Consider the following 25,846-nt stretch of genomic DNA (forward strand, 5'->3'; position numbering starts at 1 on the left):
TGTCTTAAAAAGTGTTTTTTTTTTTTTTTTTTTTTTTTAAGAGATATTTTTGCTATAGGACACCTGCGCTTGCCAGAGAAACAGAGACCGTGACAAACCACTTTCTGGGGGAAGAGCCATGATGCAATCTCTTCTTGTCCATTCTCCTCTTGGAATTCTGGGCACACACACACACACACACACACACATGCTTGGCATGAGGGTTAAGACACCAGGGTCTGGGATTTGAACCACAGTCATCTACGTGGGAGACCAGCGACATAACCATTATGCCATCTGCTGGTCCCCTTAGAAAATTCATTCTTCTTTGGCCAGCAGGTGACGTGGTGGTTGGGGTGGCTGGATTCCACATGGCCAGCTGCACCATTTGAGTCTGGAACCAGTGACTTGGAAATTCATGCTGAGAGTCTGTGTGTGCCCAGAATCCTAAGGTGAGAGTTGGAAGAGAAAAGCTTGTGGTGTGGTCATCCTCCATAGGGATGCTTTGTCACTCTTCCCTCATGAGCACATGCAGCCACTATACCAAATTTCAACAAAAGAAGTGCATTCTTCTTCCTTCAAGATCTTCTGGGCTGTCATTCGTACCTATCTACTAACCGCCCCCTCCCATATAAACTGCTGTCATTCTACCCTGAAATTCCCTTGAAACTTTAGAATCCACAATTCTGCTGTGACAGAACCAGAAATATTTCTCGGGCCCTTTGTCAGCTTTCATCTCACAAAAACTTACGCAGGCACTTGAGCTGTTTTTGCCTACACGAGGAGGCCTATCTTCCTCTCTCTGGTTTGCCTAAGTTTCTACCCCATCACCAAACAGTTTTTTCTCTTCAATAACAGAATAGCCCCTTCTTTTGTGTTGCTTTTGTTCCTAAAGTTCCCTAGGAAAAAACAATCCTCTTCTACCTTAAATTATATCCCAGTCTAGTTTGGGTTCACGTTGTACAGATTCTAATCTGCCCATCATTACATAAAGCATGTTTAATTATGCCCGTGTTCATCCTGTCCCCCTCATAAAACAAAATTCATTATCTTGAAATCTTCCCAGGCCTGTATTATGAGCTCTCCACTCAGCCCCAGGAAAATCTTGGGTGCCTCCAGCCATTCCATGGAAATTCCTGGCATTTTGCAGAGGGCTGCTGTAGGCTTCCAGTGGAATGGCTCCCTGGTTTAACCAGGACTGTGTACTGCCTTGTCACTTTAAGGAATTTAACTTTGTCTGTTCGGGAGGGTCTGTCCAGCTTTCTCCAAAGGCTTTGGAGCTGCGATGCTTGTTTGTTGTATGCTAAGCTAGAAGCCTGCGTGGACTGAAAGAGAAGCAAGCTGGTCTCTAGGCTGAGGCTGGTGAGGAAGGTGAACCATGTGAGTTTGGAGTCTTTCATTTAAAAATCTGATAGTTTGGGGGACCAGCAGTTAGCGTAATGACTATGTCACTGGACTCCCATGTAATCGACCATGGTTTGCGTCCTGGACCCAGTGGCTTTTAAAACTCATGCCAGGCGCCTGTGTGTGCGTGCCCAAGATCCCGAGAGGAGAGTGGAGGAGAAGGGATTGTGGTGTGGCCATCCCTTCTGGGGGGTTATTTCTTGCTTTCTATCTCTTTCCTCTCTCTGGCAAGTACAAATGCCCAATAGCAAAACCCTCAAAAAAAAAAAAAAAAGAGAGAGAAGAAAAAAAAATCTGATAGTTTAGCATGAAATCTTTTGCATTTGTTTTGAATGTTTAAAACATCTCATTGTAATTTTGTTTATTTTGATTACTGAGTTTTTGGATGCCCCTTTAAATTTCGAGGCAAAGGCAAATGTCTCACTTGCCTCACTGTTGGCCAGACCTTGATGGGTCTCTTTCAGAGACAAGTTTGGCCTCCTGAGGTGAGATCTGTGCAGTCACACAAGGCCCCACGTTTGATCTGATGTTCCACTATCTTGGAATTCTTACCAGTGTTTGAACAAGGGCCCCTGCGTTTATACTTTGCACTGAGCACTCCAAATTACATAGCCAGTCTGTATTAGCAAAGTACATTTAAAGTCAATGAGAGGGTCCAGCAGGTGGTGTGGTTAAGGTGCTGCTAGTTTGAGTCCTGGACCTGAAAATCATGCCACTGGGACCAGAAGTTGGTATAATGTCTATGTTGCTGGACTGCCATGTAGCTGACCGCGGTTTGAGTCCTGGACCCAGTGGCTTAAACTCACGCCGAGCATGTGTGTGTGTGTGCCCAAGATTCCGAGAGGAGAATGGAGGAGAAGGTATGGTGGCGTGGCCATCCCCCTGGGGGTGATTTCTTGCTTTCTGTCTCTGTCTCTCTCTCTGTCTTTCTGGCGAGTGCACGTGCCCTATAGCAAAAACAAAAAAAAAAAAAAGAAAGAGAAAAAAAATCATGCCAGGCGTGTGTGCCCAAAATCCCAAGAGGAGGCTGGAGAAGAGGTTGGAGGATGGCCATTCCCCCCTGTGGTGTGGTTTCTCACTTTCCCTCTGTTTCTCTCTGTAAAATGCAAGCAAGCACTAAAACAAAACAAAACAAAACAAAACCCAACAGAAAATTGATGGGGGAATCAAAGCCTGGTGTTTTCTTTCTCTGGAGGAACTTTGCAGTGGAGTTCTCTACAGCTTTCCTGGGTCCTTAGTCATTCATTCTGTGTAAACCCGCTCTGTGATCATAGGCTTCCTGATGCTGCCTCCTGTTAGAAGCAATGTTTGGCTTTCCAGCTACTTTGTGGGGAGAAAATGCTCCTGCTTCTCTCTGGAGCTTTGTCTGGGAGGCTGACTTGGCTCTGTGCTTCATCAGAAATAAGAAAAACAAACACTGTAAATGGAGAACTTGAAAAACAGGTGGGCACCATCTCCCCGCCCAAGAGAATGGGTTTAAGAGGAAATTTGTTTATGGGATGAGGTTTTAAAAGGCGACCTGGAGAATTTAGCAAAGATGTAAATAAACAACTCCGCCTCGGGTTGCATTAGGCTTCAGAATAAATATATTAACCAGCTTCAGTCAAAGTCTGCCTCGAATCTGACCTTGACAAGACACAGTGACTGTGCTGCTCCCCTCTCACCCCCCAGGCAGCAGGCAGCTTGCTGCATGGCAGGCCACCTCCAAGCAGGCATCCCAGCTGGCCTCCCACCAAGTGAAGGTAAGCAGGGCCTATCACGTTTCCTCTGCATGGGGGCTGCGGGGTGACCCTCCTGGGAAGCCCAAGGGCAGTCAGGAGACACCAGCCTTGTTTTTTTATGGTATAGTCATCCACAGCGAGATACAAACACACATCCATGACCCACCAGGGTACTGAATTGCCGGTGTCTGTCGGCTGCAGAAACAGGCCAGGTCTGTGGTTACCTCCTATGGAGTGTAGACACAGGCTGGTGCTTTTAACCCAGGCACTAAGGAATGTGCCCGGTCCCAGCAGGCAGCCTACCACTGGCGGAAGGCAAAGTGATGTGCTTTGGCCCTCCTCCTGAGTTGCCAGTGTCCCCACTAGGAGAGGCGGTTTGGCTTTTCCCTGCCCCCCACATCTTCCTTCTCCTCTTCCGTTGTCCTCATTCTGTACCCAGACTCCTTTATGAGAATTTATGACGCTTTTCCACAGTATGATTCAAATTATTATTTCACATATTTAAATACCTTACTACACAGACCACACAGAAAACACAGAGCCCACAGCCAGGCAATTAAAGTAGTACTAAAAGGAGGTTGAGTAGAGCCTTTCATAGTATTTGGAAGGAATTTTAAGAATTTTTCTCTTTTTAATCTTGCCTTCTCCATCTTTGGCAGCCTAACCCAATCACACTCAAAATTATTCTTAATTTTTCTGAAAATAACTACTAAATCACTACAAGCTTCTGTGCACTGTGGCAGGCAATATTTATTCTACAATTTAAAAAAGTATAATAGTTTTATTTCTTTATTTTTTAATAGAGTGGAGGTGGGAGGAATCAAAGTGAGATTCCTGCTTGCTGAACTCAAGATTCCCTCTTACTAGACACTTCATGAATGTCACTTTATTTACATTTCCTCCCCTAACATCTTAAAGATAGGTATTATTATTCCTATTTTATTTTATTTATTTTTAGGTTTTTGCCATAGGGTGTGTGATCTCCCTGGAGAGAAACAGAGAGACAGTGAGAAGGAAAGTGAGAAATCACTCCCAGTGGAGGATGGCCATGCTGTAATCCTCTCTCTTCCATCCTCCTCCTGTGATTGGGCACGTCCATGTCTTTCTCAAGCCACCTCCTCTGGGATTAGAAGTGTGCAGCTGGCCCTGCAACCACCTTAACCACCTCTCCACTACTGGCCCCAAACTCTTTTATTTCTCTGTTTAGTCTTGGATTCTTATGAAAATAAATGGATTCTTTACAGAGCCACCTTTTATTCTATAGCAGAAGTCTTGAATCCTCTTGTACAAGGGCACTATCCTGTCTTCATCTGAAGTGTTAGGTTAGATAGAGTAGTCTAAGAAATCCATCTGGTAGCTTTTGGCATGTCAAGTGAAAACAGTCTTTTAGAAACACGTATAATTATGGTTCCAAACATTTTATTGGGCACTGGTCTTACACCAAGCACTGTTCTGAACTCTTCCCTTATTATCTTATTTAATCCTCATGATCACACTGTGAGGTAGGTTCAGTTATTCTCCCTCATTTGCACAAATGAGGAAATAGGTTTTGAGGTAAGGAAAAGAGCCAAGTTAAAACTGGCCAGCCCAGTTTTAGCAATTCACAATTGCAAAAACATGGAACCAACCTAAGGGTCCAAAAACCGATGACTGGAAGGTTGAAAAAACACTGTGGCACATATACACTATGGAATATTATTCAGCTATAAGAGACAGTGAGATCCTATTGTTTGACTCAAAGTGGATGAACATAGAAGGCTCAATGTTGAGTGAAGTGATGCAGACTTGGAAGGATAGACGCTGTATGCCCGCTCAATTTGTACTGAGAATCTGCACTTTATGGCAGAGGTTGAAAGATCTGACTACGTGCTGGTGGAAAGGACAGGTATGGATGCTAGAGACCTTAAGGAGGAATAATGGGTGGAAGAGTAGGTGGTTGAGGGTGGGTGTGAGAAGCAAGGGAAGGAAACATTTGACAGACAGAAAAATGAGAAGTTCCCTGTTGAAAACATATACATATATATATATATATATTATATATTATGATGAGGACTTTATGTAAAATGTGAAATTTATCTAAAAAATAATAATAAAAACAAACATGGCCAATCTTCCCCAAAGCTTGGGCAAGAACCACTGAGCTGACCAGGTCCCTGTCCACTCTGGAGGATAGGCTTATCAGATACATGATCACTGTCTAATCAAGACAGGCTGTGTTAAAGGTCAGTGAGACCATGGCCACTGAAGGAGAAAACTGGATGACCAAGAACGAGGAGCAGGGGGAAAAAGTATTTTTGCTTTAATTGTACAGGAGACTGATAAAAATAGTGATTTTTGAAAAATGGGCAGGAGGTCAGGACTAGCAAATGATATGGTAATTACAATGCTGGCCTCCTACATGGCTGACTGAGGTTCGAGTCCCAGACTTGGCTGCTTGTTTTCTCACTTTTCCTCTCTTTTTCTCTTTCTGTCTCTGTTGAGTACATGTGCCCTATAGCAAATTAAGTAATAATAATAATAATAATAAAATTAAATAAAGATTTAGTTTAAAAAATAGGCAGGAAAGACATATTTATATAAGTGGCTATGCTACTATGGCTAGGAAAAGGAGTCTGAAAGAAACTGGGACTAGGAGATAGCATAATAGTTAATTTACTGGACTCCCATATAGTTGGCCATGGTTCAAGTCCTGGACCTGGTGACCTAAAACTCATGCTGGGTGTGTGTACGTGCATGCCCAAAATCCTGAGAGGAGAATGGGGAGAAGGGACTGTGGTGTGGTTATACCCCCTGGGGGGGTGCATTTTTCACTCTCTGTCTCTGTCTCTCTAGCGAGTGCACACACCCTATAGCAAAAATCTCTCTTAAAAAAAAGAAGGTACTTGAATTGAAAGATGGTGTCTTTAGGGCTCAACCGCAACACCATTATAAATTACATCATGATGAGGGCTTTTGTCCTTGAAATGTCATATTTCTGATTGCTTCTTGGAATTTAACTGTATAATCTCTGATTACTGCTTTTTGGGTTTTTTTTTAGAGAGAGAGAGATTTTTGCTATAATACATGTATATTCCCGGAAGAGACAAAGACAGACAGAATATCAGAGAGAAATCACACCCCCCTCCAGGGGAGATGACCATGCCGCAATCCCTTCTCCTCTATTCTCATCTCTCAGAATCTTAGGCATGCACTCACACTTGACTGGCATGAGTTTGAAGCCACCAGGTCCGGGACTCGAACCATGGTGCACTTCGTGGGAGTCCAGTGATGTAACCATTATTCCATCTGCAGGTCCCATGATTATGTCTTAAAATCTAACTTAACGAAATAGAATTACTGAGGCCAGCTGGTAGTGTGGTGGTTAAGGCAGCAGGACCTCACATGGCTGACTGTGCAGTTCGAGTGCTGGACCCAATGGCTTGAAAAACACAGACTGGGCACATGTGCATGTGTGTCTAAAATCCTCAGAGGAGAAATGGAGGAGAAGAGATTGTGCTGTGGGGAACCAGCAGTTAGCGTAATGGCTATGTTGCTGGACTCCCACGTAGATGACCGCGGTTCGCGTCCCGGACCCGGTGGCTTAAAACTCACGCTGGACGCGTGTGCGTGCGTTGTCAAGATCCCGAGAGGAGAATGGAGGAGAAGGGATTGTGGCGTGACCATCCCCTCAGGGGGTGATTTCTTGCTTTCTGTCTCTATGTCTCTCTCTGTCTGTCTGGCGAGCGCATGCGCCCTATAGCGGAAAAAAAAAAAAGATTGTGCTGTGGTCACTGTCCCTGGGGAGTGCTTTCTCTCCCCACCCCCATGCATGCACACATTCTAGAGCGAGAGAAAAAAAAAGAAAAAGAAAAAGAATTATTGGGAGGATAAAAGGTCTTTTTGTTATGCTTTTCTACTGTGTATTGATTCCTACTAGTGTTGCATGGTGTGGATGTTCAACTGCATTAAAGTTTAGTTTTCCAGAAGGAAAATGCATCTCACGCTCAAACACCATTGAAATTTCATCCTCCCGGCCCAATATAGACTAGTAGTCAGGAGTGTGAGCTCAGAGATTAGATTGTTGGGTCCGAACCCCGGTCTGAACCCTTGCTAAACGATGGCACGCATCCTTCAATGATAACATGAGGATGTTAACATCCATCTGTATGGTTGTCGTGAGGGTTAAATGATGATATTTGCTTAAGGGTAAACACCATGCCAGACAAAGTAATCGAGAAGTGTTAGCTGTTACCACCATTGCCACTTTATTAATATAATACTTTATTTTGCTCATAATAGGTAATATAGTTCCTTAGCCCTGTTATGGCTTGTGAGCCGTGGTGAAAAGGAAATAGGTTGCTAATTTTTTTTTTTTTATCTGTTCGCTAATGGGAGGTGGTAGGCCTTGTTTTATAGAAATATCAGCATGAAGGGGATTTTACTTAACACACACTGTGGGAAACATCATCCATGACATCTGAAAATTAAGAACGAGATATAGTAACAACCAGCACTCTCAACAGTTGGATCTGGTTTGAGGAGGAACATTGAATGAAAAGCTGGTGAAATGTTATAGAGGCATAAAACCAGCTCCTCACATTTGTGTGTGTGTGTGTGTGTGTGTGTGTGTGCTTGTTGAAATTTTAGTTTTTTGCTACAGGGCACATGTGTTCACTAGAAAGAGAGAGAGAAAGTGAGAAATCCTCCCGGGCATGTGACTACCCCACAATCCCTTCTCCTCCATTCTCCTCCAGAGATTTTGGGCACGCACACCCAAGTGCCTGCTGTCATTTTTGCTACAGGGCACATGTGTTCACTAGAAAGAGAGAGAGAAAGTGAGAAATTCCTCCTGCTCCAGGCTTGTGACTACCCCACAATCCCTTCTCCTCCATTCTCCTCCAGAGATTTTGGGCACGCACACCCAAGTGCCTGCTGTCATTTTCAAGCTGCCAGGCCGGGACTAACTGTGCTGTTGGACCTGTGGGATCCATTAATCTTAACCTCCGTGTCACCTGCTGGCCTCCTTCACATATTTCTTAGCCTTTACTTCCCCTCATAAAAACAAGATTGTGCTTAGTTATTCCTTATGTAGCCTACCAAGGTGTGGATGGGCTTGTGGGCTGAATTCTAGGAGAGTTAAACTGAAATGACCAAACGCTTGACAGAAAAAAACAAACAAACAATAAAACCCTAGGACCCCTAGAGCATTGTACAGGTGATGATAGTGATAATAGCCGTGCTTCCCTCAGCTTCTGGATTGGCAGATCACACACACTGGAAGCCAGTACCTGAAACTCCAGCATGGTCTTCCCCATGTTGGACTCCAGCATGTAGTGGTAGGCTCCGATGCTGGTGCTGGGGTCGTCCGCGTCATCTAAAGTGCCCTTGAGAAGCAAAGATCAAAAGGAAAATAGTACCAATTTTTCTTTCCCTTCCTTGCATGGCCATGGATTAATCCTGTGGCCACATAACAAGCCCCCTGTTATTTTACCTAAAGCTTGCAGGTATCCCCTCCACAAGTTTTCAGTTGATTTTGGATAAAGTACTTGCTCTCACCATGACTTGGAGTAAAAAGGGTTTCATAATCAACTGGACTCTAGCTTTTGTTTAGAATGTTGACTGTTTATTATTATTTTTTTAGCTGTCAAACATTTTATTGATTAAAATTTTCTCTTGCTAGAAAACGTATTCCACCATTATACTAGGGATCAAATTCTAACACATGAACCTTTGAACAGTACACCACAGCAATATTATCAGGTTTTTTTTTTAAAAACATAGTTACACTAAAAATATTTTATTTTGTAGATATAACTTGGTTTATTAAAATAATAACTTATTTTTGGAAGTTTAATGCTTCTAGAGGATGTGATAAGTAGTGCTTTTTTTGATTGCCTATTTTTTTAAATTTAAATTTATTTACATTCATTTACTATACATCATTATAGCATACAAAATGAGAATACACTGTATATTGGCTCAATCAAGCACATTAACATATGTATTATCATCAACAAATAATTTTTTATTTCTTGTTTTCTGTATATTTTGCTTTTTTTCCCATCCTTGATTCCCTATCTCTCACCCTCTGCCATCTCCCACCCTCCTCCCACACTGACTCTGGTATCCATGGTTGCTCTGAATGTTGACTGTTTATATGCTCACTGATAGGATAATTATGCCAAAGCAGAAGTTTCTGCATCGAGCTTTAGTTGGTGGTGACATTAATGTTTGCATGGCCTCCAGGAAAATAGTACCAATTTTTCTTTCCCTTCCTTGCATGGCCATGGATTAATCCTGTGGCCACATAACAAGCCCCCTGTTATTTTACCTAAAGCTTGCAGGTATCCCCTCCACAAGTTTTCAGTTGATTTTGGATAAAGTACTTGCTCTCACCATGACTTGGAGTAAAAAGGGTTTCATAATCAACTGGACTCTAGCTTTTGTTTAGAATGTTGACTGTTTATTATTATTTTTTTAGCTGTCAAACATTTTATTGATTAAAATTTTCTCTTGCTAGAAAACGTATTCCACCATTATACTAGGGATCAAATTCTAACACATGAACCTTTGAACAGTACACCACAGCAATATTATCAGGTTTTTTTTTTAAAAACATAGTTACACTAAAAATATTTTATTTTGTAGATATAACTTGGTTTATTAAAATAATAACTTATTTTTGGAAGTTTAATGCTTCTAGAGGATGTGATAAGTAGTGCTTTTTTTGATTGCCTATTTTTTTAAATTTAAATTTATTTACATTCATTTACTATACATCATTATAGCATACAAAATGAGAATACACTGTATATTGGCTCAATCAAGCACATTAACATATGTATTATCATCAACAAATAATTTTTTATTTCTTGTTTTCTGTATATTTTGCTTTTTTTCCCATCCTTGATTCCCTATCTCTCACCCTCTGCCATCTCCCACCCTCCTCCCACACTGACTCTGGTATCCATGGTTGCTCTGAATGTTGACTGTTTATATGCTCACTGATAGGATAATTATGCCAAAGCAGAAGTTTCTGCATCGAGCTTTAGTTGGTGGTGACATTAATGTTTGCATGGCCTCCCCTTGGGGCTGCCTTCATTGGCTATTGAGACCTTGAGACATTGACCTTGCTCCTATTTCTATGATAACCGGGCAAGATTATGTAACGGACACAAACAAAGTCTCCAGTTACAGGGACCATCACATTTTACTGCCATGATTTTAAACAGGAGCTTTTCATAATATGCCAGCGTTTGGCTGGAGTTGCGGGTCTTGGTTTATATTTTGCACTCCCAGACCACTTAATCTTTAGGAACAAGGTGGGTGGGTGATGGGTAGAAAAGAAATTCCCTTTCAATTTGTGGAGGATAGTGCTGAGAGGCGGACATGAGCTCTGAAATGGCATTTGGGTCTGCCCTTCAATATCCCATGGCCTTGCATTCCCAGGAAGGTGGGCAATGGAGACTTTGTGAGACCGAGCAAACAACCGGCAGCATCAGATAGCAGCAAATTTATAGCTTTTGAACGCAGTAATATTAACACACTGCTGCTGAAATATTTATGTTGGCTTTTTAAATATCCCAAAGGAAATCCATCCAGAAGCATGCAAGCCATATATATTCTCTTTCCTTAGAAATTTCCATGAAAAAAAAAATGATAAATTATATTTACACTGAGGACCCCTCCCTGCTCCTGAGTAAATTCCACACTTACATAAATCAGGCATCATTTTTCTAACTTCTCCCCCTCAAAGGCACTTGAAATTTACAGGACGGGGAAATAAAATCTTCCTTTCATCCTTGGAGGAGATCCAGAGCAGAGCATTCTGCCATCCCTGCCAGGCCAGTTACTCTCCTCCCCCTGCCCTGTCCTCTCTCCTCTAAGTGGTGCGAGTGTTTATGAGGGGAAAAGAGTCACTGCTCGTCTTACCATGTCTCCTTCATTATCAGCAGCTTCTCCAGAATGACAGATCTTTTCAGACCAAGAGAACCAGAGAAGGAAAATCTCAGAAGGGGTTTATCCATGGTAAAGGCAAGCCAGAGTGGCTAATTCCTTTGGTGGTGCCCAGCTCCTGCCCTTGAGCACATGCATGAGAACGTCTGCCATAGGTGGAGAGCCAAGGCTTCCTCCGTGGCTTAGTTGGAGGCAATGGGGGTCAGGAGCTCCAAATCATTCATGGGACAAATAAACTATTCAGCTGCTCAGAAAACATTCCATGTAAATTTCTAGGGTAGGGTTTTTTGCTTTTAAAGCATTTTACTTTTTTCATTGTTAAGGTTTTTTACCTTACGGCATGCACGTTCACTAGAGAGAGAGAGTGAGGAAGTAAGTGAGAAATCGCCGCCTAGGAAGAATGGCCACGCTGTAATCCCCTCTCCTCCATTCTCCTGGGATTTAGGGATGCATGCACAGGCACTTGTCATGACTTTTAAGCCACCAGGTCCAAGACTTGAACTGTACTGTTGGCCATGTGGGAGTCTAGCACCTTAACCACCCACCACCTGCTGGCTGCAAGTACTTTATATTTAATTATGTCCATGACAGACCATTTCAAAGCTCTCTGAAAGTAATTGATATTAATTATGATAATTCTAATAGCTAACCCACATTGGACATATGGTTTTTCCCATATCTAAATAGAATGTCCTTAAAAACATAGATCTTGGGCTCCACACTGACTGGGGAATTGGTACTTTCAATAAGCACCTTGGGTGATGTTTATGGTCAGTCAAGTTTGGGGAAAATGGAGCTAGTTCATCACTAGAGTAAAGTAGTGTTTGATTGCATGCATTCTTAGGCCTTCAAAGAATCAACATGCTTCAAAAAGCAAACATTTAAGTAAACTAATCAAGGTGACTCCAGTGATATATCTTGTTTTCAACTCGATTAACTGTGTTCCAGGTAGGCTAAAGAACAGTATTGAGGAACCAGCAGTTAGCGTAAAGGCTATGTTGCTGGACTCCCATGTAGTCAACCGCAGTTTGAGTCCTGGACCCGGTGACTTAAAACTCACACTAGATGTGTGTGCATGCGTGCGTGCCCAAGATCCCGAGAGGAGAATGGAGGAGAAGGGATTGCGGCATCGCCATCCCCCCTGGGAGGGGGTGATTTCTTGCTTTCCATCTTTCTGTCTCTGTCTGTCTGGCAAGTGCATGCGCCCTATAGCAAAAACCTCAAAAAGCTCTCTCAAAAAAACCACAAAAACGCAAAAAAAAAAAACCCACAATAGTATTGAGATGTGGAGTGGACAAGCAGCTAAAGTGTCAGGATTTTCAATCCCAGTATTCTTTTTACTGAAAATTAATGAACAATTTAATAGGTAAAAATGAAACCTATACAATTCTTAACATAAGAATGTGCTCTCTAGCCTCTCCTAAGATCAAGCACCTCAGTATTCTTAGTGCAACCAGCTCCCCCCTTCCCTTGTGGGTACTCACACTGGTGGAGGCTACTGCTTCTTGCACACTCTCCATAATGAATTCCTTGGTGATTCTGCGAGAGGGCAGCTCATTGAAGAGAGAGTTGATTAGGGCCACTTTAGCTGCATCCCGTCTGGCCTCAGCTCTACTTAAGCAGCACTTGAGAAGGGAAGGAAAAAGGCGTCATTCAGGGATTCAGTATCTCACCATCTCGGCCCCGCATCAGTAGGTCTCAAGACATTTCTGTTCACACATGGACTCTCTGTACCTATTCTTTCACACGTGGCTAATCTCCCGGAAGATCATACAGATTTTCTTTCAGCTCTAGCATCCATGCAAATGGTTGGCCCTCAATTACTTTTTGTCTTATTTCAGTCATTGAAGGTCTACCTTATATCAGAGGCTTTGCATACTCTTTTAATAAGTGATAGTAAAAGAAATAATGATGACTATTGTGTGTTAACTGTTTTACATTCATTATCAGGGCCTTCTTCAAATCTCTATTTCAGAGGGAAAAAATGGAAGGAAAGAAAACAAATTAGAGAACTGGAGAAACTTAAGAATATAGATTCTGGAATCAGACTCCTTGGGTTCAAGTGTTAGCTCTGGCTCTAGCTATAAAACCTTAAGCAAGTTCCTAAGTCTCTGTGCCTCGATTTCCCCCTCTGTATATGGGACTACTAACGGGTAGCAGCAGACTCCATTAGATAAAGCTCTGAGAATCCCGGGCCTGGCGGTCCTCTATGAGAACGTTCCAGCCTCATACCCCCTTACTTCCAGGGTAGTAGCAGAGTGCTACTGTCAGTATCCGTTTCCGCTCTTCTAGCACTTATCCCCCACTCCTCTTCTACTAACAGTGCCCCGATTTTTTTGAGGACCACCCTTTCCACCTTGTTTTGTTCCATCAGTCTATTTGCTTAGGTAGGACACACTCCACTCAATCGTCATGAGTTAGGAGCCATAGTCAGCCTGTGACTATTCACTTTAAAAATTCACTTTCCCAAGTGTAATATTCCTCTCCATCTTCCTAGCCTGGCTTCCTGCATCAGTGTATCCTGATTCTTCTCTGTTCTCTCAGTCTTGTTCCTTCACAGCTAATTCCCAATCTCCAAGTTCTGGCTTAGTATAGATTCTAGGATCCACATAGAGGGATGAAGCCCTATGAGAACTGGACTTTCCTTGGAGTCCACACCTTTCAGAGGGCTCGAGGATGTGAAGGCCTCTCTCCTGTGAGGTCCTGAGAACCTTGGGCTAACTGTCTAGGTTTCTGAACTCCAGGACTCCCAGTGAGAAACAAGCCCTAGGAAGGGAAGCCAAGGCCCTGGGCCTGGTCAGTGGTGGCTAGGCACCACTGGCTCCAGTACTCAGGGGCTGTAAAACCTGGGACCCCTAAACATTAGGGCCTAATTTCCTCACTAATCAAGTAGGGAGGCCCTCTGATCTGTAAGGCCCCTGCTGCCTAAGTGCATGATTCGGAGTCAGCACTGCTTGGTGACTGCTCAAAAGAGGGAAGTTAAAACTGCTTTTCTTGAGATTACCAGCTGAACTTGCTATTGAAAGTAGTTAGATTATTTAAGAAGTTGTGTGATCCATAAAATGTGGGGGGAGAAGGAATAGAAAACAACTGTAGACACCAGAGGTAGTGTGGGAGGACGGTGGGAAAGGGAAGAGGGTCAAAAATAGGAGTAAAAAAAAATACACACACACAGATACACATACATACATATATATATGAAACTAGAAATGAAAATTATTGATGATTACATGCACAATTAAGCCACTATATAGTATATTCTGGATGGGAAATTGCATTTTGTACACTGTGACAATGCTTAGGGAATGAATGTTTTAATTAATTTTTAAAATGTTTCAGAAAAAAGCTGATGGCAATACATGTAATGGGAAAAAAATAAAATTCTGAATAAAAATAAATAAATAAAAAGAGGGAGAGTCCTAAAGATCCTGCTTTGTTTTTTAGTTTTACAACCACCGGGCTGGGTATCACCAACAGAAGAGGGCAAATCCCTCTAGATTGCTTTCAGCACATCCTCACCTCCGCCCCATCTGCCCTACGTTGACCATCTTTGCACTGTATCAGAACCCACCAAGCTAAAGTTCTTGTGTTCTCCAGAGACCTGCCTCTCCTCCCCATCTCTGCAACCCTAGCATGTGTGGTTAGATTTGAGGTTCGCTGAGATTTTCCAGGAAATTCTCAGAATGGTAGTGACTGTATATTGTAATGATCATGTACTTGACTATCACTTCTTCCCCACCCACTCTCCCAGGCCTGGGAGGGCCCCCTTGTACAGTTCTTTAACAACTGCCTCACTGCCCAGGCCTGGGTCCGCACTTGGAGATGCTCCTGCATGGTTGGCGCATGGGTGCATGGTGGAGTAATTACCTCTGAGACTTCTAAATGGCAAAAATATGATACCAAAGAGAAAGGGAAAAAAGAAATTTGCCAGGAGCTTAGAAGAGCAGAATAATTAAAGGAAAAAAGAACTATTTTAACTTATAGCAAAGAATGATTTCCCCATACTCTTAATGAAGAATGAAGCTAACATTCTGATATGCATATGGAAAGTAGTTTGAGTTTTTTTCTACTTGGTGATGAATGATAAGCAAGAAGGCTTTGGGTGATTTAGGCAGCAAGATCTTTCAGGGTTTAGACCCATTTCGAGATTTAGGCACTTTTTTTTCTTTTCTTTTCTTTTTTAACAGAGGGTTTTGCTATAGGGTGCATGTGCTCACTGGAAAGAGAGAGAGAGACAGAAAGCAAGAAATTACCGCCCCCCACTCTGGGGAATGACAACGCTGCAATCCCTTCTCTTCCATTCTCCTCTCAGGAACTTGGACACACATGCACAAGCACCTTGTGTAAGTTTAAGCTGACAGGTTTGGGACTTGAACCATGGTCAACATGTGGGAGTCCAGCGACGTAGCCATTACGCCATCTGCTAGTCGTTTTGGCACCTGTTTTAAACCAGAGGTGGTTTGGGTGGATAGGTTGGCTTTGCATTATGACCTTGGCTGGAAATGTATAAGACCCTGAGTTTTGAGTCAGCAGTCTTTCAGTAGAGCTCAGTTGCTACCTCTTCCAAGAAGATTTCCCTCATCATTCTCAAGGCCAGACTGGACAAGACCACTGTGCAAGAGAGGCCCTGACCACATTGAGTATAACTGCTAGGATTCTAGCAAACAGGCCCCCCAATGCCCTAGCCTCATCCCCAGGCTGTGAGCTCCCTAGGGGCAGAGTCTATAACCTATGTGTCCCTGACCCTGCAGCATAGTTTGATGAATGAAGAACTGGATGTAGCTTAAGAAACTACAAAATAAGCCACGAAATCATCACGATATGTTTTAAAAAACCTCTTAAAGAAAAGAATGAGAGGCTCAGCAAATGGCAGAATGGTTAGGCCACTGGACTCCAACATGATCGACTGTGATTCACGTCCTGGACCTGGTGGCTTTAAACTCATGCTAGGGGACCAGCAGTTAGTGTAATGGCTATGTAGCTGGACTCCCATGTAGTCCACCGTGGTTCAAGTCCCGGACCCGGTGGCTTAAACTCACGCCCGACACGTGCGCATGCGTACCCAAGATCCCGAGAGGAGAATGGAGGAGAAGGGATTGCAGCATGGCCATAGCCCTGGGGGGTGATTTCTTGCTTTCTATCTCTCTGTCTCTCTATCTATCTGGCAAGCGCACGTGCCCTATAGCAAAAACATAAAAACCTCAAAACAAAACAAAACAAAAAAAACTCATGCTGGGCACCTGTGCCTGGGTACCCGAAATCCTGAGAGGAGAATGGAGAAGGGATTGAGGTGTGGCCATCCTCCCTACGGGGGTGGTTCCTTGCTTTCTGTCTCTGTCTCTCCAGCAAGTGCATGCACACTATAGCAAAAATCTCAATAATAATAATAATACATTTAAAAAATTAAAAAGGAAAGAATGAGGGCCTTCCTTGCAGTGATTAAGTGCTCTACATTGGATCCCACATAGCTGACTGTGGCTTGAACCCCAGCCTTGAGGGCTTGAAAAATGTGCAGGGCACATTTTGTGCCTGTCGAAAATCTGATGGCTTGGAGAACTGGAGGAAAGAGGATTGTGAGGTGACCATGCTCCATTTATGGGTGCTTTATTTCTCTGTCTCTGTCCCTATCTCTCTCTCTCTCTCTCTGGTGAGTGTATGTGCCCTCTGGCAATTAAAAAAATATTCTAAGAAAAGAAATACAAGATGCATATTTTTTTATTTCAAAAAAAAAATTCAATATACCCTGTATGGTGTGAAGAAACCAGCAATATAAAAACTATATTAACACCTAAATTTCGGACGGATATTTGGCCATTATGTTTAAATGTTCTGAGATTACTGTTTTTTGCCCGAGTGTAGGATATGTTTATTATTCTTTGGAAAATCAGGTCCTCATTAAAAAGCAAACAAAGTTTTTGCAAGTATTACCTGACATCTGTAGGAGCAGCTCATGTTAATAGGAATTTGGCTTCGCAAAATCTGTAATAGAGCTGTTGGGGTTTTGGAATTTAGAGAATTAGATTCAGATCTGGGTGCTCTTAGGAAACAACTTGTATCTAAATAATAGCAATTTAAACCATCTTTCATAGAGAGAGAACTAGTAAACACTACTTAGATAAAAGAAGCTATCTATTTTAAATAAGACCAGCTAAGTACTAGATCAAAGGCACCACATACATTTACAACCAAATGGCGCTGCCTGGGAGATCAAAGGGCAGAGGCCGAGAACAGAAAGAGCCTTTCCCCAGAAAGCAGGGAAAGGACTGTGGAGACTTAGTATCAAGACTTTAAAGCAGACACATGTCTTTACTTATTTTATTGTTTCAATGTACAGAATCTTTGCCTAAAATGGGGGAGAAAGTGTACCAATTAATAAGTACATAAAATAAAATAAATTCTGGCCCATCAAAGGGCTTTGCTTGCTATTGTTCTTTGCGCTGCCGAAAGACAAGTACTTCAAAATGTCTGTAATGTTAACCAGCCACTTTCCTCTAAATTCGGGAACTATGAGTCTGAGCCAGTAAGGGCTGCATATTTTTCTTTACAGATCTTTTAATGGGACCTCTCAACCCATAAAAATCTGTATTGGGGCAAGAAATTTAGACAAACAGCCATCTACTCGGGATATGGAAGTCAGTGTGGTTGCTGGGTAAGAACAGGCCCTGTTAGAGTTACAATGAAACAGTGGGAAACACTGTAAGAAAATAAAATATGGTGACAGGACATTTTATTGATGTGTCCAAACCAGTCGTCAGAGACATCAGTTGGGGAGTGAATGAAGTATGATGTTATTTCAAAGCAACTTCCTGCTAGAACTAGACTCCCCAGGTTGTACGGTTTATGCCTGCTGTTTTTCAGCCAGACCCCAATCATAAATACAGATTTGTAAACTGTGCCTAACCATTCTTCCTTGTTCATTTAGCTAGACAACTTCTGTCCTTTGCACTTTGTGAAAGTGCAGAGCTGGAATATTCAATAGAGGAGATTTTACCAAAGTCAGCTGTGGATTTCCGAGGCATGTGAAGCCACATGCTTCCAAGTGGCCAGCAGACCCCACTCAGACATTTATCTTGATGCTCAGATGCCTTTCATTTGCTGGTAGATTATAAACAACTATAATCATTTCAAAGTCTGCTGGCACTAATCTAAATCTAATGAAAAAAAAAAAAGAGTGACTGGCATTGCTCGGGAAAGCTATTTAAAGACAATGGTGGAGCAGTGCAGTGGCGATGTGCCATTCAAGTGCTGGGGGAGCATACAGAAGACTGTGTGTTCAGTTCCTCAGCGAACCTGTGCATGCTGGATGTGTGTGTGTGCACCCACGATCCAGGGGAAGGCTGGGGAATTCCAGCGTGAGACCCCAAGAGTAGGCTCCCTGGATTGAGCTCTCTTCCCCAGCCCCCCTTTGCATTGTCTCCCTGGGACCCAGCTGCTGGTCTGGCTGGGCCTCCGGAATATCTTACAACCCTGACCTTCACCCCATGGAACTGACCTATGGCCACGGCCATTCCAGAGGTATGTGCACCCCTCCCACATGAACACCATTAGATTACCGGCACTAAGCCCTAAACATACTCTGCGGATCCCGTTCACTGATAAGCTAAACTTTGAACGTAACCTTCGAGCAATGAATGTAGAAACCAGATTCCTGTCTTGGTGATGGAGTCTGTGTGGATCTTTAATTGGCTGATGAATGCTTTGTTCTTATCCTATGAAACGTGACCGTATGCTCGTGGCCATTCTCTGCGCGGCCATCAGCAGGACCTTGTTTTCCCCAGTGTGAGTAAACTCATGTCTTCTCCTGCTGACCGCCAGGTGTGTTCTTTGGGATCCGTAAACATTATAGGTAAGCCCCTCACATGTGAGGCTCCCCCAGGGCAGACCCTATGGATGGTGCTCTCTCTCCTGTAAAACGAAGAAAGATTAAAAAAAAAAAAAAAGAAAGGCCATGCTAGTCACCCTACAGAATGCCCCAGTGGTTCCTGTCTCCCAGAGGTCTCCTTCTTCCACATTGCACCAGGATTGGTCTGTGATGGTGTGTCACTTCCCATACAAGGTTAAAAAAGACACAGGGGCTTTTGGTCCCACTTGCCTCTCTTAGATCACTTACTGAGGGACGAGTTAGCGGCAGTATCGTGAGCAGGCCTATGGAAAGGCGCACAGGGTGAGGAACGGAAGCCTCTGCCAACAGCCATCCGAGTGAGAGGAAGCAAGCTGACCCTGCAGACCCAAGTGAGCCTTTAGATGGCTGCAGGAGTCAGCTTGACTGTAACCGTCTCTGGGGAGACCTGGGCCAGAACCATCTAGGCCGCTTCCAGATTCTTGTTCATCAGGAACTGTGAGAAAATAAATGTTCAAAGGCTTTGAGGCAATTTGTTATGCAGCAGTAGATATCTAATACAAAGGCTTTGCTCACAGCCGGTCATCAGGAATTCTTTCAGCCCACCCTGGAGGGAGAGCTAGTAACAGTCATCCTCATTGCTGACATGATGCAGCTGGCACAGATACACCCGGTCTGGCCTGCTGAGTCACACGGATCTCAGTGGGCAGGTGCATGCTAACGAGCTTAACAGGTGATCCCGACGCAGGTCCCCAGGACAACAACTAGAGGAATGTTACTCCGGATTCTGTCTCTACTGTGACTCGCTTCTAGCTGGCGGGAATGAAACCAGGTTTTCTGGGGCTTGAAGCTTATACAATTTGGGGGAACTTGGTTTAAGAAAAACAAAAGAAATTATAAATAATAATAAAAAAAACAACTTGGCATTGTGACTGGCAAGAAAAAGCCCTATCGCAGAAGTTTCACTGGCTTCATGGTAAATCTCCCTCTGCTAACATCAGAAACACGAATTTCTTAATCTAGAAACTGCTTCTAGCCAATATTCAAGAAAAGCAGCATTCAAGTTAAAAATAATGTTTTTGTAATCCTTATAGCACTTAGGAAGTATATAAGCATTGCCGACTTAACTAAGTAAAGGCTCAATTTTCCTTTTTTGCTCAGCAGTTGTTGTTTTTTTTTTTTTCCCCCAATTGCAAGAGGCTTTACTCTCCGGAAAGAGAGAGATATAGCAGCCCCCAATGTGACGTGGTCATGCTGTGATCTTCTTTCTTCCATTTCTCCATCCTGTCAGGATTTAGGGCACCCATGCACATGTGCCTGGTGTGATTTTCAAGCCACCAGGGCCAGGATTCAGACTGTAGTCAGCCATATTAGATCTGGCTTCCAATGTATAGGCCCAAACTGCTGCCCTCTGGGGCCAGCCCTACTTGGAAGTTTTTATTTCCTCCCTGGTAATTTTCCAAGGTGCCATACTGGGTAATTTTAAGATCAAATTAATATTAATTTGTGAGTCATTAAAATAGTGGCTAGTCGATTTTAAGATGGACAGAAGTTTTTAAATTAATTGCAATAAAATGTCGGAAGTCATGTATACATTATAAATAGAAATGCCTAATAACAAGTTAGTTTTATTCATTTATTTTTATTTATTTATTTTTAAGTTTTTTTTGCCATAAAGCACATGTGCTCACCAGAGAGAGACAGAGAGAGGGAAAGTGAAATGGGCATGCTGCAATCCCTGCTTCTCCACTCTTCTCTTGCGATTTTAGGCACTCACGCACATATGCCCAGCATGATTTTCAAGCTAACAGGTCCAGGACCTGTGCCATGGTTGGCCATGTGGGAGTCCAGTGCCTTAACTACCATGCCATCCATGTACTTGCTCCACAAATTAGTTTTATTATTTATGAATTACATTAAAACTATTTTAAACCTAAACATTAACTAAGCCATAGGTGTGTTACTATATAGAAACATCTTCTAGCCAACCTTTTATAATTTAGGGTGAACAGTAATTTTCCTGGTAGCCCTTATCATGTTAAAAAATTGATTAATCAGATGTAGAAATAAGTACTCAATATATAGATTCTGCCTACTTTTATCATGTAGTTATTTCCCAAGATTTTATAGTACATATATTCCAACTTTTTTTATAAGTAACTTCTCTCCACATTAAGCAAACACTGGACTTTGTAGAATCATTCATATATTTTATCTTTTTAAAGTTTTTTTATTTATTCCATGAATGAGACAAACATACAGCACCCTCAACAAGGGCTTGAGGGTGCACCTCCCCTCCCCTGACCCGCCAGTCAGTCTGCAGCATGAGCACAAGTGTGCCTGGTGTACTCAGGAACCCTCTGGACACGAACCTGCAACCTTCCCACGTGGGTCTGCCTCCCAGTGTCACATTTTACCTCCACCCAGCCTCCACACATGTGTTTTAATTATTTATTATTATTTTCTTTTTAGTACTAGCATGTGTGCGTTTAGCAGTGAGAGACAGAGACAGTGGGAAAGAAAGTGAAAAATCACCCCCAGGGGAGATGACCGTACCTTAGTCCCTTCTCCTCCATTTTCCTCTCAGGATTTTGGGCATGCATGCATACTTGCCTGGTATGATTTTTGAGCCACCAGGTCTGGTATTCAAACCATGGTTGGCCATGTGGGAATCCAGCGTCTTCAACACCATGCCACTTGCTGACCCCTCCACACATATATTTTTAAAGACATAAAGGGAGAAAGGTCTACAGACTTCTGCTTGGTGCCTGTCAGTAGTAGCCAGAACTGAAACGGTCTACCAGGAGCAAGATTTTGAATAGAACAGTAATGTAATAGCAAAGGTGACAGATTGTATCATGTGTGAACTTAAGGCTGAAGATGTGGTCCTCCCTGAGCTAAAGGGCAGGTCAGTGTTATTTAAGTGGCATTCACTTAATAGCACATTGCACCCAAGGGGTCCTATTGAGCTGGGACTTTGTAGGTGGCAAAACTAAATAAACCAACTCTCAGAGGTGAGAATTCTTGTCCAAATCTTTTCAGCTGTTACCTCTGTCATTCAGGTGGTTGAGAACATTTTGCTTTTGTAACTTGAAGCCCAATCTCAGCAAGCGACTTGCAGAGATTGTGTGTACTGCCTTGCAAGTCCTGGTCAGTGTCACCAACACCTCAGTTTCATCCTGACAGCAAGCCTTCGACACAAAGAATGCCACAAACCAGGCCCTGCTGTGGTTCTTTGAGACCTTGAGTGCCCTGGCCAAAGCATGAACATTTGCATGTGTTCCAGTTTATCTAATTGTGGCTATATTAGCACTTTTTCCCTTCCAGGTGTTGATGTGAAAAAGGGCAACCGTTGAAACTCAGTCACCCAAGTTAATGTCATGTCTCTCTGTAGGTTGGGCTGGCTGCAAATAGGGTGGGAACAATTTAGAGCTCTGTGTGCTGGGAATGGGGAGGGGACGGGTCTGGGAGTCCAATTTTCAGAGAAAACTCACCAGTTCCTGTCAACTGAAAGAAACGTTTCATGCACATGGTGGGTCAGAATGTTATTTTTATAATATAAACCACCTGGCCTCTCCTCGTTTACCTCTGCTGCAAATGCTATCCTGCATGCGTACCTAGGCCCAGGTCCCTGGTAACTATTACAAACCCATGTTGTGCTTTGCTCCTTGGGTTTTTGTTTTTTTTCTTACATTCCTTTTCTTTTTTCAAGTTAAGGTGAAGACAAGAGGAATTGAACAGAGCTCAAGATTTGGGTTTATTTTTATAGCTGCTTTGATGTAAAAGGCCTTGGCTCTGATTGCATGAGATGGGTAGGAGGTAGGCCAGGGAGGGATGGAATCAGACTTTCTTCCTCACTCAGCAGCTCTGGGAGACAGTGAGCATCTTCCTTAAGGTTATGAACCTTAAGGTTAAGGCTGGGAGACTCCTGTGGAGATAGTCCAAGTTTTTACTTACTGGGGGCCCTTCCTAAGCATCGCTTTCACTCCACTCTACTGTTCTATGTGGAGGTCAAGCATCTCTATGCACTTTGTTTAATAAGAAAAGAAACAGATTCAAGTTAGGGAAGAAGGCTGGGGAATAAATAAAGGGTCTCATTAAAACAAGATGCACTCTCAGTTTCATGGGCAAATGATTAAAGTCTGATAATTAGCTTACATATGTCTTTCAAATGGGAAGGGGTTATAACTAACTTCCTATCTTTGGGTCTCATTAGTTCTAGAACAGGATGCTTTCCTGTGGAGATTTCCACCCGGAAATACCTCTCGTAGAAGTTAAGTTGCTCTACATAGCATGTAGTGCATCTGAGACAAAGTACATAACTCCAGAGGCAGGGAAGAGGTCACGGATGATTTCAGATAGAAACCTTGCCATTAAAACAGCATTAGTGCAGGGCGATAGTCTCGGTTTTATGGCAGCAACTAAATCTCTATTCCGGGTATGGAATGTGAAGGCCAGGCCTTATTTAATAATGAGCAAAAAGAGCATTACAATTCCATTTAGTCAACTGTATGGATTAATCAAATTTTTTCTTAGTCATTCTCTCCTGGGGAAAACTTAACTTTATAAATGTAGTTTGCTATAATTTAAATATACCTTTAATTCCCTGGGCTTTGAAAAGACTCGCTCAAGGCATGAAAGTATACAACATGTGTTTTTATGTCTGAAAAACATAATATAGGTGAAGTGTGCTTACTGCCTTGAGTAACTGAAACAAGACAAAATTCAACACTCCTATTCTTTCAGGCAGTTGGTTTCTTGGGAAAATAGCTTTTCTAGGTATATTTGTAGGCAAGGACTTTGGTTAAAAAACCAGAGTGGCAGGGGCCATTATGTGGTGTGGTGGTTAAGGTGCTAGACTTACATATTGATAATCCTGGTTTGAGTCCTGGACCTGGCAGCTTGCTTTCTCTTCCCCCCACCCCCCTAGTCAAATTTAAAAAAAAAATAATAATCATAGTAAATAAAGTAAATAATTTAAAAAATTATTCTAAAAAAAGTTTAGAAAACCAGAGTAGCATAAAAATCAAAAGGTCACTAAATGAATCTATTGATTCTGAGACAGAGCTTTGCAAGGAACTCCTTTGCACAGAAGGTACTATCTCCCAATTGTGTCACCTGATTATATAATACCACACATCAGTTCCAAATGAAAAAATAGTCCATCAACAGTTTGCCTATGGAAACACTGACTGTCTAAACTCATGTGGTGCCTGGCTATACAACTAGCCTAGCTACTGGGCTCCAGTATTTAACACCTGTATTTGTTTCCCATGGAGAGGATTTAACAATAACATAATTCTTATCCAGAAAAAAAGGTAGGAAGTCCAAAGAATAAGTGTCTCACACTTCAGGTACATGAAGATATCACAGCAGTATTTTAGCCGGGGGGCATGTTTTCTATTCAGTCATACTGCATGCACATAAATAATCACATGGTCTAGGACTCTACTCAAGGGAATTTTTGCTTTTTACTCAACATAAGAATGAAATTCATTAATCCAAGTCACCCCAGCAGACTGTATATGGAAGACCATGTCACTGCTTCCAAATAAAATTGAATCATAAACCTTTTAAATCAAAATAGAAAATAAGATAAAATGCTCAAGTTTCCCTTCTGGATTTGGAAACAAAACTAGCTGCTGAAACAATGAGTGACTTTCCTTCTGAGTTCAAGAGGAGGGGAGCCAGACGATGGTCTGAGGGGCTTTGTGTTGCTCTTACTGTGAAAAATGGAAATTACTGCAAGTTTGCATGGTCACGATAAGTGGTTAAGAAAGGATTAACTGCCTAGACCAAAATGGCAAAAAGAGAATTTGTCCAAAATGCATGAATTTCTATTGGGTGGCCAGAAAAGTCATGATGCATTTTTGCATAGAAAAACAGAAAAATACATCATGACTTTTCCAACAACACAATAATTTATGCCTGTAATATTAGAAGATGATTTCTTTTATAAGACACAAAAAGCCTGGATGTACTTCAATATAACATTCTGAAATAACTATATCAATGGGTTACTTTATTTGTTATTTAGAAATTCAAAAATAAAATCCTGGTCTTCTCTTTTTCTATATAGTAGCAATTTATGAAGGTATGGTCTAAAGGCAGGGTTATGGCCCCTCTCTCTCCTTTTTGTGGGTTGTGGTGTCAAGTCTAACTGAAAATTCTTTAATTAGTCTTCATGTACATAAGCCTCTCATTTATTTCAGTGGGAGGTTTCTTTGCGTAAAAACCAGTGGTTTGTGTCCATCAGAGTCTTTAACTGGACTGCTTTGCTTTGATTAATCAAAAAACTAAAGTTCAGTCTGAATAGTACTTTTCTAAAGAATGAATGAGCATAATCTCTTACAGCTTTCATGAAACTGCCTGAAATCAGAGGGATTAGCCCTGCACTCCAGTCCCATACTCCACTTCAAGTATTTTCAATTACTTGGCACCATTGGAGGTGACGTCCACGGCTCAGTAAGAAGGCTACTGCTGGCATAATGGTTTCTCCATTCTCAGCACATGGTCTTGGCATTAATAATCCATTGTGAAATGATTTGCAATGCACAGGGGTGACATTTGATTACGTGAACAGCATTGCAGGAATGAGCATGTAGGCTCATACAGGCCAACTGCTGGCAAAAACACGATGAAATGTTATATAGTGAAAATAGCATTTCAGATGGTTTCTGAACTGACAAAGAAGGACATGGCTTTAGGAGCAATTTTCTTTCTTTTTTTTTCTTTTTTCTGGTTTTTCTTTCTTAAATCCTATTTTGGAAGGCCAAATGGGTTAAGGAGCCAGATTTGGCAGTCAACCACCCAAACACATTTCAAAACATTTGATTCAGGAAATTCTGGATCTTTTTAAGCAAGGATGTTAACAATCCTCCTGAGAACCTTAAAATATGATGATTTAAACATAAGGAAAAGGAGACCCTGAAATGATCAGAGAAATCACCAAGAGGCCTTCCTGCTG

At 42.3% G+C, this 25,846-nt stretch overlaps 1 protein-coding gene across 1 annotated transcript in view; it reads right to left on the minus strand.

The window, feature by feature from the left end:
- Positions 1-25,846, minus strand: part of LIX1 (limb and CNS expressed 1) — a 57,372-nt gene that overhangs the window by 6,782 nt on the left and 24,744 nt on the right. The window contains exons 3-4 of the mRNA XM_006169871.1: positions 12,524-12,664; positions 8,372-8,467 (exon numbers count right to left, since the gene is read on the minus strand). Of these exons, the coding sequence (XP_006169933.1) occupies positions 8,372-8,467; positions 12,524-12,664 (237 nt within the window). The remainder of the gene's footprint in view (positions 1-8,371; positions 8,468-12,523; positions 12,665-25,846) is intronic.

Source organism: Tupaia chinensis, unplaced genomic scaffold, assembly GCF_000334495.1.
Source record: "Tupaia chinensis unplaced genomic scaffold, TupChi_1.0 Scaffold147554_1, whole genome shotgun sequence".
In the NCBI taxonomy this organism is placed as follows: domain Eukaryota; kingdom Metazoa; phylum Chordata; class Mammalia; order Scandentia; family Tupaiidae; genus Tupaia; species Tupaia belangeri.